This window comes from Notolepis coatsorum (genome assembly GCF_963971535.1).
Source record: "Notolepis coatsorum genome assembly, chromosome: 4".
NCBI lineage: Eukaryota > Metazoa > Chordata > Actinopteri > Aulopiformes > Paralepididae > Notolepis > Notolepis coatsorum.
The window spans coordinates 128,231,461-128,249,677 of NC_140168.1; the positions used below are offsets into that span (position 1 = coordinate 128,231,461).

Consider the following 18,217-nt stretch of genomic DNA (forward strand, 5'->3'; position numbering starts at 1 on the left):
TAAATTAAGAAATTCCTTATCCATAGTCGCCGTGGGAAGAGAGAAAAAATTTTTTAATTTGTGCACGGAGACCAGCAAAAAAAATGTCTAACAGAAACCCATTGGGGGGTGCGTCAGCTAGGTCGGGAGGTGACAGGGGGTGCACGGCCAAAAAAGTTTGGGAACCGCTGGTCTACACCAACGACTTCCACTATCGATCAGAATCCTGCCACCTTCAGAAGTTTTCTGATGACTCTGCGATAGTGGGATGTATAAAGGACGGTGACGAGAGGGAATACCTGGAACTGGTGGTGGACTTCGTCACATGGTGCGATAAAAACCACCTGCAGCTAAATGTGGCGAAGACCAGGGAACTGGTGGTGGAGCTGGGGAGGAGGAGGAGAACATCTGTGACCCCCGTTTCCATCAGGGGAGTCGATGTGGACATGGTGGAGGATTACACATACCTCGGTGTGCACATCGACAACAAACTGAACGGGTCAAAACATGCAGAAGCACTGTACAAGAAGGGTCAGAGCTGACTCTACTTCCTCAGAAGGCTGATATCCTTCAATGTCTGTACAAGGATGTTGAGGATGTTCTACGAGTCGGTGGTGGCGGGCGCCTTCTTGTACGATGTGACCTGCTGGGGCAGCGGACTGAGAGCAGGGGACACAAACAGGCTGGATAAGCTGGCCAGTAGCGTGGTTGGGGTGGAGCTGGACTCTCTAGCGAGGGTGGAGGAGAGGAGGACCCTTGCTAAGCATCAGGGAAAACCCCACCCACCCATTATACACAGACTTGGCTGACAGGAGGAGCATGTTCAGTGGTAGGCTCACACTCCCTAAATGTAGCACTGAACGGCACAGGAAGTCCTTCATTCAAACAGCCATCAGACTTTATAATGCATCGCTGTGCCTCACTGCATCACTGATCACAGAGTGACAGTTACCATCTTCCTGGACTCTTACTTTGAAACAACACTGTGCAATATTACACCTAGGCCTACTGTAGACTTCTGTATATGTTTACTGTATTTTTTTTAATGTATATTTTATTCTATTCTTATTCTTAGGCAATTTGCTTTGTTATTCGTATTCGTGGCTTGTTCTGTCTAAATGTTTAATGTGAGCGATTTTGGACTGTCAAATTTCCCTCTGGATAATAAAAGTGTTTTTATTCTATTCTATATTCTAATCTTTGGTTTATACCAGTCATGTCCATCACCCTCTTTTTCATCATCAGATAACAGTGCTTGAACAGATTGATGAATTTTCTCAAATTCATTCATCAAAACATCAAATGCTTGCAATTCCTCATTCACTTTTCCCAGGGTCCACATCATCAAGTCCGTCAAACAGCGCATCCAACTCATTCTTGTGCCTAGGCAACACACCCAGCTTCGCCCTGCGAGAGCCGATCAATTTAACCAGGCTCTCTCTCAGCCTTTTCAATCCCAGTTACAATAACAGGTTACAATATCACAATAACGTGTGACAGTGATACAATTCAACAATCCACAGATTCAGATTCCTCATAATTCACATCCACAATCCATGCGTAAAGACGCTTTAATTTATGCTTGAATGAAACACGCTCCGGTTAAGCAAATGCATCCACAGCAGAGAATATGAAACGGATCAGAGCCAAACGCCCGGTAGGCCTTCCACAATAACCTCGGATCCAAGTTTCATTCATTCAAAATATCGCTGCGGGATTCACATTTGCAATGCTCCGTTATTAAAATAACCACAGTGTGTGTTACGTGCGCCGTAGCTATGACGTGCATTATTTAGGACAAAGTAAATCCATAGGCTGAATATGATTTATTATCAGCATTTTAGGTCTATTATTTTACATTTCAAAAGCATTTATTTTAATGTATTTAAATTGTTTTGAAGTATAGGCATATTTCACACAAGTTTCAAGTTTCTTTAATAGTTGTCATACAGAAGTAGAGAATACTTTTATACAAAATGCTTCTTACTGTTACGCTCCAGAGACTGTGCTAGACAAGATAAGTATCAAATAACATAGTATAGCATGTAAATTAGAAGTAGAAAATGAAGTCACAGTGTTCAGTATAGACATATATATGTACAATGTTCGATGCAGAATAGACGTAACTGAGTTACCATATAATATACAATACTATGCAGTGTACTAATATACAATACTATATAGTGCAAAGCAGAAATGGGATGAGGTACAATTTTAGGTACAATTTACAGTAAGGTGTACGAGTTGTAGTGCAAATCCTTTATCAATGAATATAAAGTGTGGGGAGTGGGTGCTACAGTGTGTTTGTTTAAAGTGAGTGTGTGCGTGTGGATGTGTGTGCTATGTGCGTTTGATGGTTGTTGTGTAGTGTTCATTGTTCGTTGAGCAGCCTGATGGCCTGGGGATAGAAGCTTCTTCTGAGTCTTTCTGTGCTCGCCTTGAGACTCCTGTATCGCTTGCCTGACCGCAGCAGTTCAAAGAGGCAGTTGTTCGGGTGACTGGAGTCCTTAATGATTCTCTTAGCCTTGCCCCTGCACCGCTTGTTGTAAATGTTCTGGAGGGTGGGGAGCCCCCCTCCAATTGTGCGTTCGGCTGAACGTGTCACTCTTTGTAGTCTGCTTCGGTCTTGTGCAGTGCTATTCCCAAACCAGGAGGTGATGTTGCCAGTCAGGATGCTCTCTATTGTACATGAGTAGAAGTTCTTACATTTACATTTTACATTTAGTCATTTAGCTGACGCTTTTATCCAAAGCGACTTACAAGTTCTGTACGACAAGCCATCAGGAAGGGCACAACTCTATCAGCTGAGTAACAATGTTCATCAAAGTGTTGAGTGCTACAGTGTAGGTTAGTTTATTAGGACAAGTGCATGACAGTATGGTTAGTTAGGGTTAGATTTTTTTTTCTTTTTTTCTTTTTTTAATTCAGATAATGGTTGAAGAAGTGCGTCTTTAGTCGACGGCGAAAGATTGGACGTGTTTCGGCTGTCCTAACTGGGGTGGGTAGTTCATTCCACCATTGTGGGGCAAGGACTGAGAATAGGCGACTTCTTAAGGATCTTCTGACTGACTTGGAACTTCCTTAGGCGCCTGAGGAAGTAGAGGCGTTGTCGTGCCTTCTTCACAACACTGTCAATGTGTGTGGTCCATGTCAAGTCCACATTATATGAAATCAATACATTCTGGAAATCATCTTGCTCGCGGCCCCTCTAGAAAAACAAAGCACAAAAACATTATTCAGAATGGTATAATGGGATCTCTGAGGAAGGAGCTGCCATTTTTTCCCTAGGGAGTGGCCAGCATATCCAGCTAACATAACTAAACCTGCACTTGAGCAGGTTAAAATGTTTCGATCTGTTGCCACAGTGATTTAGCCAAACTTGCTTCGTGGAACAGAAAAGCCTGACTTATGTCAAGTTATCCTGGTCAGGTTGTTGTGTTGTTGTTTTTTTTCCCAGAGAGGTCAGTGGTGTGTGTGTGTGTGTGTGTGTGTGTGTGTGTGTGTGTGTGTGTGTGTGTGTGTGTGTGTGTGTGTGTGTGTGTGTGTGTGTGTGTGTGTGTGTGTGTGTGTGTGTGTGTGTGTGTGTGTGTGTGTGTGTGTGTGTGTGTGTGTGCGCGTGCGTGCGTGCGTGCGTGCGTGCGTGTGAGTATGTGTGTGTTATGTGGAATATGTGAACGTTATGTGGACATAATTGTACATCTACATACCTTCTGAAAAACTCACCTTTCGGATCACCACGTAACTGCGCATTCGTCCCAGGTTAAACTCCCGGACCCGGAGACCTTCTCTGCATGTCTTCCCCCCATATCTCCTCTCAACTTTCCTCTCTGCCGGGCCTATCCAAAATAAGGCAATAAAAAAAAAACTCACCTTTCATTGTATTGAATATTTAATAGCCAAGCCATTGGAATTCCTATAATTTACATGTAGTCATTTAGCTGACGCTTTTATCCAAAGCGACTTACAAGTTCTGTACAACAAGTCATCAGGAAGGGTACAACAATATCAGCTGAGTAACAATGTTCATCAAAGTGTTGCGTGTTACAGTGTAGGTTCGTTTATTAGGACAAGTGCATGACAGTAAGGTTAGTTGGGGTTAGATTATTTTTATTTAATTGTTTTATGTTTAAATTTTTTTTCATTATTTCAGATAATGGTTGAAGAAGTGCGTCTTTAGTCGACAGCGAAAGATTGGACGGGATTCGGCTGTCCTAACTGGGGTGGGTAGTTAATTCCACCATTGTGGGGCAAGGACTGAGAATAAGCGGCTTCTCTTTGATGACCCTCCCGGAGCTTGGATAGGAGTAGGTCTGAGGCGGCCAGAAGATGCAGAGCGTAGGGGTCTTGAGGGTGTGTAGTTGGAGACCATTGACCGGAGGTAGGCGGGAGCGGTTCCTTTTGCCGCACGGTATGCTAGGTCGAGGGTCTTGAAGCGGATACGTGCAGCAATGGGGAGCCAGTGCAGGTCCCTAAGAAGTGGGGTGACATGGGCCGACTTCGGCAGGTTTGAGATCAGGCGGGCCGCTGCGTTTTGAATGAGTTGAAGAGGCTTGGTGGCAGTGGCCGGGAGGCCAGCGAGCAGTGCGTTGCAGTAGTCGATGCGGGAGATGACTGTTGATTGGACGAGGAGTTGGGTGACTTCTTTTGTCAGGAAGGGGCGGATCCTTCTGACGTTGCTCAGGAGGAATCTGCAGGTTCTGGTTGTCGCTTCGATGTGAACAGAGAAGTTCAACTGGTCGTCGAGGACAACACCAAGGTTCTTGGCAGTCGGGGACGCGGTCACAGCTGCATTCTCGACTGTGATGGAAAGGTCGGTCAGGCAGGTGGAGCAATTCTGTTTTGCTTAGGTTCAGTTTGAGGTGGTTGGTCGTCATCGAGGCGGAGATGTCGGACAGACATGCCGAGATCCGCTCAGAGACGTGGATATCTGAGGGAGGGAAGGAGAGGAAGAATTGAGTATCATCGGCGTAACAAAAGACGCTGGGGGACACCCGTCCGCAGGGGGCGGGTGGTCGACAGGATCCCTCTCCATGACACTTGGGAGGAGCAGTCATTGAGGTATGATGTCAGCCATGTCAGCGCAGATCCAACCACTCCCATTCCTGTGAGGGCCGCGAGGAGTATCTGATGGTTGACTGTGTCGAAGGCTGCAGATAGATCTAGGAGAATCAGGACAGAGGAGAGGCCTTTCGCTTTTGCTAAGTGAATTGCCTCTGTGACCGCAATGAGGGCCATTTCTGTGGAGTGGCCAGTCCGGAAGCCAGACTGATTAGGGTCTAGGAGATCATTCTGTAAGAGATAAGCAGTAAGTTGGTTGGATACAGCACGTTCAAGTGTTTTAGAAAGGAAGGAGAAAGATGGCGGCGTAGAGGAAGGACATAGTGGAACGGGCTCCTACACAAAAATCCTGAAAAAAACTGATGTATCGAACATACTCCGCCTAACTTAAGTTTATGTCAACCCACGCTTATTAAGCACATAACCAACAAAGAAATGCCACCTAAAAGGACCGAACTGAGCAGGAAGACGGTGACATCGCCCGGCGTTAGCAATAGTGCTAGCGTGAGACTGCAAGGAGCTAACTCACAGGCTAACGGGGAAGCTAATGCAGCTAACGTCGAAGCTAACGATGAAACACCGCCGATATGGTTTACTGGGGAACTGGAGAAAGTATTCGACAGAATTCAAGCCATGATGGAACTTAAGATGAACTCTGTAAGCATCTCTGTGGAAAGACTTATCAATGAAAACCAGGCACTGGGGCAACGTGTTAAGGAAATGGAGGGAGTGCAAGCTAGCTTCGGTGATAGCCTCGACTACCTACAACAAGACCTCAGCGATCATAGGAAAGACACAGAGGAGGAGATCTGCGGTCTGAGGGAAAAGCTGGACGACTTGGAAAACAGAGGGAGAAGAAAGAATCTGCGACTGGTGGGATTCCCAGAAGGTGTGGAGGGGAAAAGCGCTATCGATTTCCTACAGGAATGGCTCCCCAAAATACTGGAGCTGGACACCGGGCAAACCATTGAGATAGAGCGGGCTCACCGTACGCTCCAACGCCGTCCCGAAGAAGGCAGCCTTCCCCGAGCCATAGTGATCCAGCTACTCCGTTTCACCGATGTGACGAGAATCCTGGACGCGGCGTGGAAAAAGAAATCACTGGCATACGGTAATTCTACTATCAAGATCTTCAAGGATATGTCCACGGCCCTCTACAAGAAGAGAAAAGCCTTCATGCCGTTGAAGAAGAAGCTACACGAGAACAACGTATCCTTCAAGCTGCTCCATCCCACTAACTTGACCGTGGAGCTACCGGAGGGCAGACGCACTTTTACCTCTCCGGGGTCGGCAGAGACGTATCTGAGTAAGCACCACCCGGCTATGCTGAAGTGATCCAGCGGCCGTCACTCGACCAGAAAGGAGCGGTAAATAAAGACGCATACCAGGCAATAAGCCTCATACTCTAATTATTTTTTGAAATGTTAACCGCCGGGTAATACGTGTCGTTATTGGCGACACGGGACTTGAGATGTTGTTAAGCCTCACGGGACCTTTTGTTGTGAGTTCATATTACTAAGTTTAATTTCAAGATGGTTATGTGCTAATGGGTATATGTAGGTGTACATGTTTATTCATACATGTGTGCACATTACATTTATGCATTTTAAGCGTTGATATTACCTCTGGAAAAAAAAAGATATAAAAAAAGGGTGTATATATATATACATGTTTTGAAATGCTTAAAGGAGATGTTCGTACACACACCTTTAATTACTTAACCTAAACCTGGTAGGGAGCCCGGCTCCGCTTGGTAGGATAGGGAATGGTACTACGCAAGATTACAGGAGGAGGATATATAGGCCAGAGTATTTTTTTTTATGGGAAGGGGGTGGGTATTAAGGGGAAAAAGGAGCGGTTCAGACAGGACTGTTTTTGTGAATTGGTTTATAATGTTTACACATCTAGGTATTGTATACCATGTTTTCAGGTATCCCAGTGTCCTACTAACCAGCTATACCAACCACATGGGTGAATGACATACTCGTTTCTGAGTTGGAATATTAATGGTCTTAACCGGCAAGTTAAACGCTGTAAAGTTCTTAGCTTCATCAGAAGACATCAAATAGACGTGGCCTTCCTGCAAGAGTCTCACTTGGATGACGCAGAGCACAGTAAACTGGGGAAACAATGGCAAGGGCAAATATTTTTCTCCTCATTTACATCTTCAGCAAGGGGGGTGGCTATTCTGGTAAGAAGAGGGATCCCCTTCCAACAGAACCTAGTTGAAAAGGATAAAGGGGGAAGATATATTTTAGTCAGGGGATATATGGGAGACCAACTGGTCACTATGCTGAATGTATATGGTCCGAACCACGATGACCCTAACTTCTATGTGAACCTTTTTCTTAAAGGGGAACTATTTTACTATTTCTTTCACTATTTGGGCACTTTTACACAATTCCTGTGAGTCTATGGAACACCTCTGTAATATTTTTTTTTTATTATTCATTGTTTTGTATTTCTAATCAAGTACTCAAAAACAGCATTTTTCTACCTCAAGATCTCGAGCCGTTTTGAGGCTGGGCTCCAGCCACTGTGTGCAGCTCATCTTGTACCTCGCCATTATCATGCAGCGGTGTCTTTCTGACATCACAAATCATCACATTTTCAGATGACTCAGTTCAGTGAGGGTGAATATTGTGAGAGGAGAATTGGAAGAATGCGCCAATATGAGAATTAGAGACATAGATCATATTAATATAAGTTCACATAGCTAAGAAACAATGCTAAACACTCAAAAAGGCCATTTATAAGATAGTTCCCCTTTAAAGTGACATGTGTAATAAACACGGAATGTCCAGTCAGGTATCATGAGGGCTGCAAGTTCTTCTCGAGTGTAGGCAGTGTCGTTCTCATTTTCCGACCCATCAGAAGCTCCGCTGGGCTGGCCCCTGTGGTGCTACACGGTGTCGACCTTTAGCACATGAGTGCGATGAGAGGGTCCTTCTGTTTCAGGATTCGCTTTGCGGTCTGCACCGCCCTCTCCGCGTGACCATTGCCTTGTGGGTTGTGTGGGCTTGAGGTGATATGTTTGAAGTCAAGCTCACAGGCTAGGTCTCGAAACTCAGCGCTCGAGAACTGTGGCCCGTTGTCGCTCATGACCACGTCCGGGACGCCATAACGGGCGCACGTTGTTTTCAGCTTCAGAGCGACTTGAGAACTGGTCGTCGTCGTCATGTGCAGTATCTCTGTTGTGAAGGGCCAGATTAAAGCTGAGAATCTACATTTATTGTTTTATATACATTGTATATCATTTATATATACACGGTATATCCCTTTAAACCTGCGTTCGAACCATAGTAATATTCGCTTTCCTTATTGGATAATGCCCGTAGGCGCCAGCCCGCAAGCCCCCAAAGTCAGGTTCAAAGACGAACCCAGGCATGTCGTAACATGCCCGGAGACAGCGTATTGATTCCAGACAAGAACTGAGGTTTGGGACTAGATAATCACTTAAGTATATATACGGCGCAGGTGTACACGGCAGTACGTGTTCGGTAACAGTGAAGTGAGCAACCGTGCGTCTAACAGAGCGTTGAGAACCACGTGCGAATTGAATAGTAAAGTGTCAGAGTTTAATGCAGTAACTTCAAGTTCGACTTAGTTTAATGTGAAGTAAATAGTTGTTCATTTATTGTATATCGTGCCAACCACAGTTCGTTCGTGTGTAGCATTACCCAGCGGTTCGTTCGTGTTAGCTAGTGGACCTTAGCCAGTGCGCGTGGACTAAATACCTTAGTACCAGCACACGAGGAGGCCTAGTCGGAGAACCTGCTGGACATGTGCACAGGAGAACCAGCGGCGGCGATTGCAGAACCATTACTGGTTGGATTATATTGATTGTGGAACGTGTTACCCGGAGAAGAGCATCATTAATTCCCACTGTCGTTTGGGATTTAACCTCGTGAGGATTTACATTCGGGCTGGCCTCATGGACCGAGGCTGGCTGGCTATCATCGTTTGCTATCGAGCATTGGATTACAGTTATTGCTTTTGTTGCTGATCGTTGGATTTACAAGGACTGGCTTCTGTACGTGAACCCCCTTATTCTTCATTGAATCAGACTGAGTATCCGAACATTCCTCTATCCTCCAGACCTTACAACTCTGGGAGGAACTCAGTGTCTCCAGGCGGTACCAGCGTTGCCTTCTATACTTGCTATTATACGCCAGGTGGCGTCAGCCTAGTACCCATCGTAGGAATCATTCTATTCCCAGTGACTTATGCTACTGACTGACTTTATGCATATTCTTCGCCATACAAGCGCGACCCTAATTCTCATTCTGTAACCTAATGTTGCATAATAATAAAATACCCTCAAATACTATTTCTCTGTCAATGCCGTGTTATTATGAGTGTCCACCATATCTATTCGATGTACTGTCTGGCCAGTAATTAAAGTACATACCTAGCAGTGGTTTAATCTATCACAATCTTTAATACAGTCAGGGTTTTGTAACCCCTCATTTACAATTGGTCCTTCGAGCCGGAGGGTATCAGTAATCTTTAATATCATATTAATATTGATATGGCCAGCGGTGGACACTCTCCAAACGGCTCCCCCAAACTAGAGCGCCCGCAGCGCAAACGTCAGCCACCTCCATACCTGGAGGACTTCGCTTTCGTTTTACCCCTCTAGCTTATCTAAACAGACATTAAATACGGATACAACGGATAGTTTAAGCATGCCCAATCCTATCGACTTGTCGGCCCTTCCAGTAGAGACCCCAGTGGGTTCAAACGAAACTGACTTAGCTCACGGGGGGGACCAAGCGGGACATGACGTGACTATACCTCAAGACAGCGCCACCGGGTTAGACCCCGGAGCGTCCCAGGATAAAGAAAGCGCCCCCGGGATAGACCCCGGCGCACAACCAACCCAAGAGCGCGTACCCGAGACAGACCTCGGCGCGCAACCAAGAGAAGAGTACCGCGCTCAAGAGATAGACCTCGGAGCGTGCCAAGAGAACAGGTCTCCATCAAGCCCTGTCGGCGCCCGATCACCTCCGTCAGTGTCATCCCCCAGCGAGGCTGACCAGAGACTGGCGCAAGCCTTGATCGCCATGCTGACAGCTTCAACCGAAAGAGACCGACTCCAGGGTGAGCGCGACCGTCTTCAAGCACAGACGCTTAGTGAGTGCGAACACTCTGCAGCGGAACGAGAGCGCCTCCACGCGCAACTCCAAGCACAAGCCCTTAGTGAGCGCGAACACTCTGCAGCGGAACGAGAGCCTCCAGGCGCAACAACGGAGTGAGCACGAACGCATCAGACTGGAGGAGAGGCGCCTCCAGACGGAAGAGAACATCCAGCGAGAACACGCCAATGCACAGCGCGAAGCGGAGCGCGACCGGCTACAGGTGCAGATGATAGAACAATTGATCGCCAGGGCGACCCCCCCTCTCTCCACACGGAGCTCCCGGAGATCATCACGACAAGGGTCTAGGGCACCTTCCCCTACCCGACAAAGCTACCCGGGACCCGGCCAACAGGAAGAACCTGCCTACGTCTCCGAGCCCCCTCCCCGACCGGTCCATACGGGACCCAGCCAACGGGAAAAACCGGCCTACGTCGCCGAGAGACTAACTAGAAGACTCCAAGACCTAGCGGAGGAAGAGGAGGGATATCAAGCCCACCAGCACGAACCTACTTTGGACCAGGAGGCCCAGTACAGCCCCGACCTCAGCCCAGAGTCACTGCGCTACAAACCCCCGACCCAACTCAAGGGTGAGTTTGATGTACAGTCAGCACCGAGGAACAGCACCTGGGGGCCCGGCCTCTGGTACCCACCCAGTACTAACCCACGACCACCCGTACGGGGAGACTCGCCCAGGAGGCCTCTCCCCCTACGCTCATCGGTGTCCCAGCCATCCATGGCGTCTTACCTTGGCACACCGACGTTCCCAGACTTTACGCGCGAGGACAGAGCACAGTACACAGAATTACGCATGTGTTTAGAGACTATAATGTCCGATGTCCACGACGAGTCTTATAAATATGCCATCCTCCTCAAGCATCTCAAGGTGCCCAGATCGCATAACATAGCGCTGGCATATTCAAACTCAAGCACCCCATACTCAGCTGCTCTGGTGGCCCTCGACGCGCGCTATGGACGCATATGGGATTACGTGATCCAAGAAATACGAGATATCGACCGCCTCCCCCCAGCCAAAGACAATAGAGCACTGGATGACCTCTCTATCAAGGTACAATCCCTCGTGGGGATGCTGGGGTCCCAAAAGGAGAAGGGGAGATATGAACTGTATGCAAATTCTAATGTGGAGCGGATACTGGAGAAGCTCCCCCCAGCCCGTCAAGAGCGTTTTCGGCGGCAGAAAGACCACCGTGACCCCAACGGCCCAGAACCATCCCTCCTAGACCTGGCTGATTTCCTCGCCAGGGAGGTCAGCAGTCTACAACTGGACACATTCGTGTGGAGTGGCTCTAGCCCTAGATATGGACCGCGGAGGTTCAATGACAACCGCCGGTCAGTGACAGTTATGCACCAGGCCGAGTCAGTGCTGCAGCACAAGAACCACAACACCCCCCACGTGAAGGGAAAGTGGAAGATTGCCTGCCAGTACTGTGAAAATGAACATTGGCTGTCTCAATGTGACACCTTCAAGAAGCTGACCGCTGACGAGGTGAGTCAGTGGATCAAAGCGAACCGCCGCTGCTTCCGCTGCGCGCGCAGCCATATGGCAGCTGAGTGCCGCCTAAAGAAAAGATGCAGCAAGTGCGACGGCGCCCACCTGGAGGTCCTGCACGACAGCAACAAGAGGAGACCCGTACCACAAAGCAGCTCGAGAGTAAATGTCATGTATATAGACCCTGCGAAGAGCGGGAGCTCCCGAGTGCTCTTGAAGGTGGTCCGAGTGCTCCTAAGCTACGAGGACAAGGTCATGGACACTTACGCCGTCCTAGATGATGGGTCAGAAAAGACTCTCCTCCTCGCTTCCGCCGCAGCCCAGTTGGGTCTGCGGGGTACCGAAGAAACAATGACAATCCGTACCATTAGAAGAGACCTAAAGACCATAAAGGGTGAAAACGTCTCCTTCACGATAGCAGTGGTCGAGCAGCCCGAGAAGCGGTATAGCATCACTAACGCCTTCACAAGCCACGACATAGGTCTGTCACGGTATACCTACCCCATCACACAGCTGACGGAGAAATACGTGCACCTACGTCAACTACCTATACCGCCCATCGACGGCGCCACCCCGACCCTGCTCATAGGACCGACCACGCACACCTCATCGTCCCAATGGACCAGGTCCACATCGGGCCCAGAGGCTGTCCAGCAGCGGTCAAGACCCGCCTGGGTTGGACACTACAAGGCCCCCTCTCCGGGTCTTCCAACCAACCGACAGCCACTCGCTGCCTCTACACGAGGATAAATGAAGACGACACCACCCTCTTGCAGCACGTCGAGAGACTATGGACATTAGACGCGGTGCCCTTTAAGAACTAAAAGAAACTAGTTAGTTCAAAGGAAGACACTTATGCCATAGCTCTCCTCGAGCAAAAGACAAAGAGGGTCGAGGTCGACGGAGTGATGAGATACGCAACTCCACTCTTGAGGCGAGAGGGGATGCCCACCCTCCACGCCTCAAAAGAAGCGACAGAACGCTATCTACTGAACACCGAGCGGCGTCTAGCCAAGGACCCCACTCAAGCCACTGTGTACCGCGCTGAGATCGACAAACTGATCACAGCGGGACATATCAAGAAAATTGACAATCAAGAGGCAGACCAGACGATCGAATCCTTGTACGTGCCCCACCACAAGGTCCACCACAACGGCAAGAACCGCATTGTATTCAACTGCAGCTACCAGATCGGACTACAGAACCTGAATAGATTACTCTTGCCCGGCCCGACACTCGGCCCCTCCCTCCTCGGCGTACTACTACGTTTCCGCCAAGACAAGGTGGCCATCAGCGGCGACATCAAAGGGATGTTCCTGCAGGTGCGACTGGTGGAGGAGGACAAGCCCCTGCTGCGGTTCCTATGGAGAGAGAGGATCAACGATGAGCAACCCTCCATCTACCAATGGGAGGTCCTCCCCTTCGCCACCACATGCAGCCCATGCTGTGCTACGTTCGCACTACAAAAACACGTGACAGAAGACCCTGAAGCTGACGAGGAGGTCAGACAAATCGTAGAGAGGAGTTTCTACGTGGACAACTGTCTACAAAGCGTCTCGACGCCAGAAGAAGCCGAAGCCCTCCTGCTTAAGCTCCGCTCCTCACTGATCAAAGGCGGCTTCGATCTTAGGCAGTGGGCCAGCAGTGACCCTCAAGTACTTCGCAGCCTCTCCCCAGAGACAAAGGCAGCAAGCAGCGAGACCTGGATGGCGACCACCCCAGGTGAAGCAAAGGAAATGACATTGGGCCTCGTCTGGCGCTTCAAAACAGACTCGCTCCATTACAAGCACGCACCCCTGACCCCGGAGCAGGGAAGGTCGACCCCTCTACCGACCACTAGACGGAGCGTATACAGAACACTCGCAAGCCAATACGACCCGCTGGGGTGTATCCTACCTTACACCACTCGGGCGAAGATGCTTGTGCGAGAACTGTGGGACAAGGAACAGGGCTGGGACGACCCCATACCCGACCACCTAGCTTCCACCTGGAGAGAGTGGGAGAGAGAACTCAGCTCGCTCCAAAATGTGAACATTCGCCGGAGCTACTTCCCACCCACAGTGCGGCTGGAGACGTGCAAGATGGACCTGCACGTCTTCAGTGACGCCTCGGAAGTATCCTACGGTTCAGTGGCTTACTTGCGAGCCCGAGAGGAGGGAGGAGAAGTACACACAGCTTTCATCCTGGCTCGCTCAAGAATAGCCCCCCGCAAGCAACAATCGATCCCGCGTCTAGAGCTCTGCGCAGCTCTGGTAGGCGCGCAACTCGCCACGTTGATACAACGTGAACTCACCATAACGGTGCAAAGAACAATCTTGTGGTCAGACTCCATGACCGTACTCACATGGATCCAGTCCGATTCTTGTAGATACAAGGTCTTCGTGGGAGTCAGAGTCACCGAGATTCAAGACCTGGTAGGATCAGCGTGCTGGAGGTACGTTGACACCAAACAGAACCCGGCCGATGTCATCACACGGGGGATGTCCCGAGATGACCTCACACGTCCCAATATTTACAGTGACGGTCCCGAGTTCCTCAAGCTCCCGGAGGAGGAGGAGTGGCCTACCCCCACCCCACGGGAGGCTAGTCAAGAGGAGGCAGAGATCAAGAAATCTATGTTCTGTGGACTGACGCACAATCAGCCCCCCCACTGACCCTAACATAGACGACTGCCTAACCTTTGAGATTGCGCAGATAAAAACATTCTTGTGGCACCACCCTGAGGTTCCCCCCACTACAGACATTAACGCATCGAACTACGCAGAGGCAGAACTCCTTCTGCTACAGCGAGCCCAAAGAGACTCATTTCCAGATGAGCTAGACTGCCTGCAGGGAACAAAGCCAATCCCTTCAGACAGCCGACTGCTCCACTTGGCCCCCGAGCTCGACACCCACGGCCTCATCAGGGTGTGTGGTCGTCTGAGACGGGCCCCGGACTTAACGGATGACGTCAAGCATCCTATCGTCCTCAACAGTCGACATAAGGTCACCGAGCTTATCATAAAGAAATACGACGAGGATGTGCACCATGCTGGGGCAGAGAGAGTCTTCGCTGAGATCCGACGTCGTTACTGGATACTGCAAGGAAGAGAAGCAGTACGTCGCTTCCAGCGGACCTGTCTAGACTGTCGCAAGTGGCGAGCACAGCCCAGTATACCTATGATGGCCGACCTGCCTCCCTGCCGCCTCCGACTCGGCGAGAAGGCCTTCCACTCCACAGGCGTGGACTGTTTCGGCCCGCTCTACGTCAAGAAAGGAAGAGGGACAGAGAAGAGGTGGGGCATTGTATACAAGTGCATGACCACCCGAGCAGTGCATATAGAACTCCTGCAGACCATGAGCACGGATTCATTCCTCATGTCCTTCCAGAGATTTACAGCAAGAAGAGGGAAACCGTCTGTATTATTGTCTGATCAAGGGACAAACTTCAAAGGCGGAGAAAGAGAACTGAGAGAGAGCTTCCAGGCCATGGGCCCAGAACTTAAGACCCGCCTCGCTCCCTCTCAGATCGAGTTCCAGTTCAACCCCCCGAACGCCCCTCACTTCGGGGGAACCTGGGAAAGAGAAGTACGTTCCATTAAGACAGCTCTGTACGCCGCGCTTGGGGCCCAGACCGTGGCGGAAGAAGTCCTCACGACAGTCCTCACGGAGAAGCCCCTCGGGTACGTCTCAAGTGATGTAGCAGACGTCGACCTAGTCACCCCAAACACTCTCTTGATGGGGCGGCTGGACCCTGCCCTTCCACAGGCGGTGTACAGACCTGAAGAAGCGAACGGCCGAAGAATGTGGAGGTACAGTCAAGTATTGGCTGACCAGTTTTGGAACAGTTTCCTCCTCCACTACCTACCGTCCCTCCAAACCTGTCAGAAGTGGGTAAAGGACAGGGACAACTTAAAAGTGGACACAGTCGTTATGATCATAGACCAGTCACTACCCCGAGCTATGTGGCCGGCCGGCCGCGTAAGCAAAGTGATCACTGATGCCGACGGGAAGGTCAGAGCGGCAGAAGTTATTGTCCAAGGGCGGACCTACACCCGACCCGTGGCGAGGCTGATAGAGTTGCCAGAGCTCCCTGACTCCCCTGATGACGATCATGACCCACTGACTTCGTAGATTGCCCTACTCCTCACAACAGATATTGAGCAGTTGACTGGACTATTAATCTGTCTCCCTTAACTAATTAGGTGCGGACTAATTAGGAGGCGGCTGTTGTGAAGGGCCAGATTAAAGCTGAGAATCTACATTTATTGTTTTATATACATTGTATATCATTTATATATACACGGTATATCCCTTTAAACCTGTGTTCGAACCATAGTAATATTCGCTCTCCTTATTGGATAACGCCCGTAGGCGCCAGCCCGCAAGCCCCCAAAGTCAGGTTCAAAGACGAACCCAGGCATGTCGTAACATGCCCGGAGACAGCGTATTGATTCCAGACAAGAACTGAGGTTTGGGACTAGATAATCACTTAAGTATATATACGGCGCAGGTGTACACGGCAGTACGTGTTCGGTAACAGTGAAGTGAGCAACCGTGCGTCTAACAGAGCATTGAGAACCACGTGCGAATTGAATAGTAAAGTGTCAGAGTTTAATGCAGTAACTTCAAGTTCGACTTAGTTTAATGTGAAGTAAATAGTCGTTCATTTATTGTATATCGTGCCAACCACAGTTTGTTCGTGTGTAGCATTACCCAGCGGTTCGTTCGTGTTAGCTAGTGGACCTTAGCCAGTGCGCGTGGACTAAATACCTTAGTACCAGCACACGAGGAGGCCTAGTCGGAGAACCTGCTGGACATGTGCACAGGAGAACCAGCGGCGGCGATTGCAGAACCATTACTGGTTGGATTATATTGATTGTGGAACGTGTTACCCGGAGAAGAGCATCGTTAATTCCCACTGTCGTTTGGGATTTAACCTCGTGAGGATTTACATTCGGGCTGGCCTCATGGACCGAGGCTGGCTGGCTATCATCGTTTGCTATCGAGCATTGGATTACAGTTATTGCTTTTGTTGCTGATCGTTGGAATTACAAGGACTGGCTTCTGTACGTGAACCCCCTTATTCTTCATTGAATCAGACTGAGTATCCGAACATTCCTCTATCCTCCAGACCTTACAACTCTGGGAGGAACCCAGTGTCTCCAGGCGGTACCAGCGTTGCCTTCTATACTTGCTATTATACGCCAGGTGGCGTCAGCCTAGTACCCATCGTAGGAATCATTCTATTCCCAGTGACTTATGCTACTGACTGACTTTATGCATATTCTTCGCCATACAAGCGCGACCCTAATTCTCATTCTGTAACCTAATGTTGCATAATAATAAAATACCCTCAAATACTATTTCTTTGTCAATGCCGTGTTATTATGAGTGTCCACCATATCTATTCGATGTACTGTCTGGCCAGTAATTAAAGTACATACCTAGCAGTGGTTTAATCTATCACAATCTTTAATACAGTCAGGGTTTTGTAACCCCTCAGTTACAATCTCTATATATCTAGAGTAGTAGTCTGAGATTATCAAGTAGCTCTGTTTGTTATGCTCACATAAATCTAGAGCCAGGGCCGCCTCAGGGGGTGTGCGAGCAGTGCGGTCGCACAGGGCCTCGCGGGAAGGGGGGCCTCGCACAAAAAAATAAAAAAATAAATAAAAAAAAATATTATTTTTTTATTTTTTTTATTTTTATTTTTTTTATTTTTTTATTAAAATTTTTTGCGAGGCCCCCCTTCCCGCGAGGCCCTTTTTCATCACAGACCTAAAATCTAGTTTTGCTTATATGCTTATATATTTCACATTAGACACGTTCCTGGCTCTGAGGCTCTGGCAGCAGAATTGGTTTCAATGAGGGGAGGGGTTACAGGTAAGGTAGCGTATGTTGCGTTCATTGTGTGTGTCTGTGTGCGTGCCGGGGGGGGGGGGGGGGCGTGAACCGACTCATTGCCAGACGTGAGCGATTCGACTCACGCTCACGGCAATGAATTGGCTCTTATGAACGAGTCGCTCATGACCGACCCATCACTAGCGTCTGACTATTTCGCGCGTGCAGCATTGGAGGTTATGCCAGCCAAGATGAAGAGGACATCGTTCGGCAGATGGACTGAAGATGAAAGTTGTTGCATGTTAGACAGTTCAGTCAGGCTAGCCATCCCGGCTAAAGACAGGGACAGCTAGTTAGCTTTAGCTACGTTATAATATTAAGTGTGGTTCAGTCGGGATATAGCCATGATGATGTCGGCTAGTAGCTAGCTTAGCTAAAGGCTAACTATTGTTAGCTAACCTAGAGACAGCGCGTGCAGCATTGTTATGCCAAGATGAAGAGGATGGTCGTTCGGCAGATGAACTTCGTCAACTCCACGCGGTTGTCTCCATCCTCTTGGACGTTTGGTGAGTTTTTAATGCACTATATTCTATTCCCGCCGTGGATCTCTCTCTCTCTCTCTCTCTCTCTCTCTCTCTCTCTCTCTCTCTCTCTCTCTCTCTCTCTCTCTCTCTCTCTCTCTCTCTCTCTCTCTCTCTCTGGAGCCAAA

The 18,217-nt window shown here is 49.0% G+C and overlaps 1 protein-coding gene across 1 annotated transcript in view; it reads left to right on the top strand.

The window, feature by feature from the left end:
• The window catches only part of cdh24b (cadherin 24, type 2b), a gene marked incomplete at both ends in the record, with an annotated part of 663,530 nt that overhangs the window by 603,020 nt on the left and 42,293 nt on the right, over positions 1 to 18,217 (top strand). Inside the window, 1 exon segment of the mRNA XM_084312100.1 lies at positions 5,715 to 6,343. Within this exon segment, the coding sequence (XP_084168226.1) occupies positions 5,715 to 6,343 (629 nt within the window).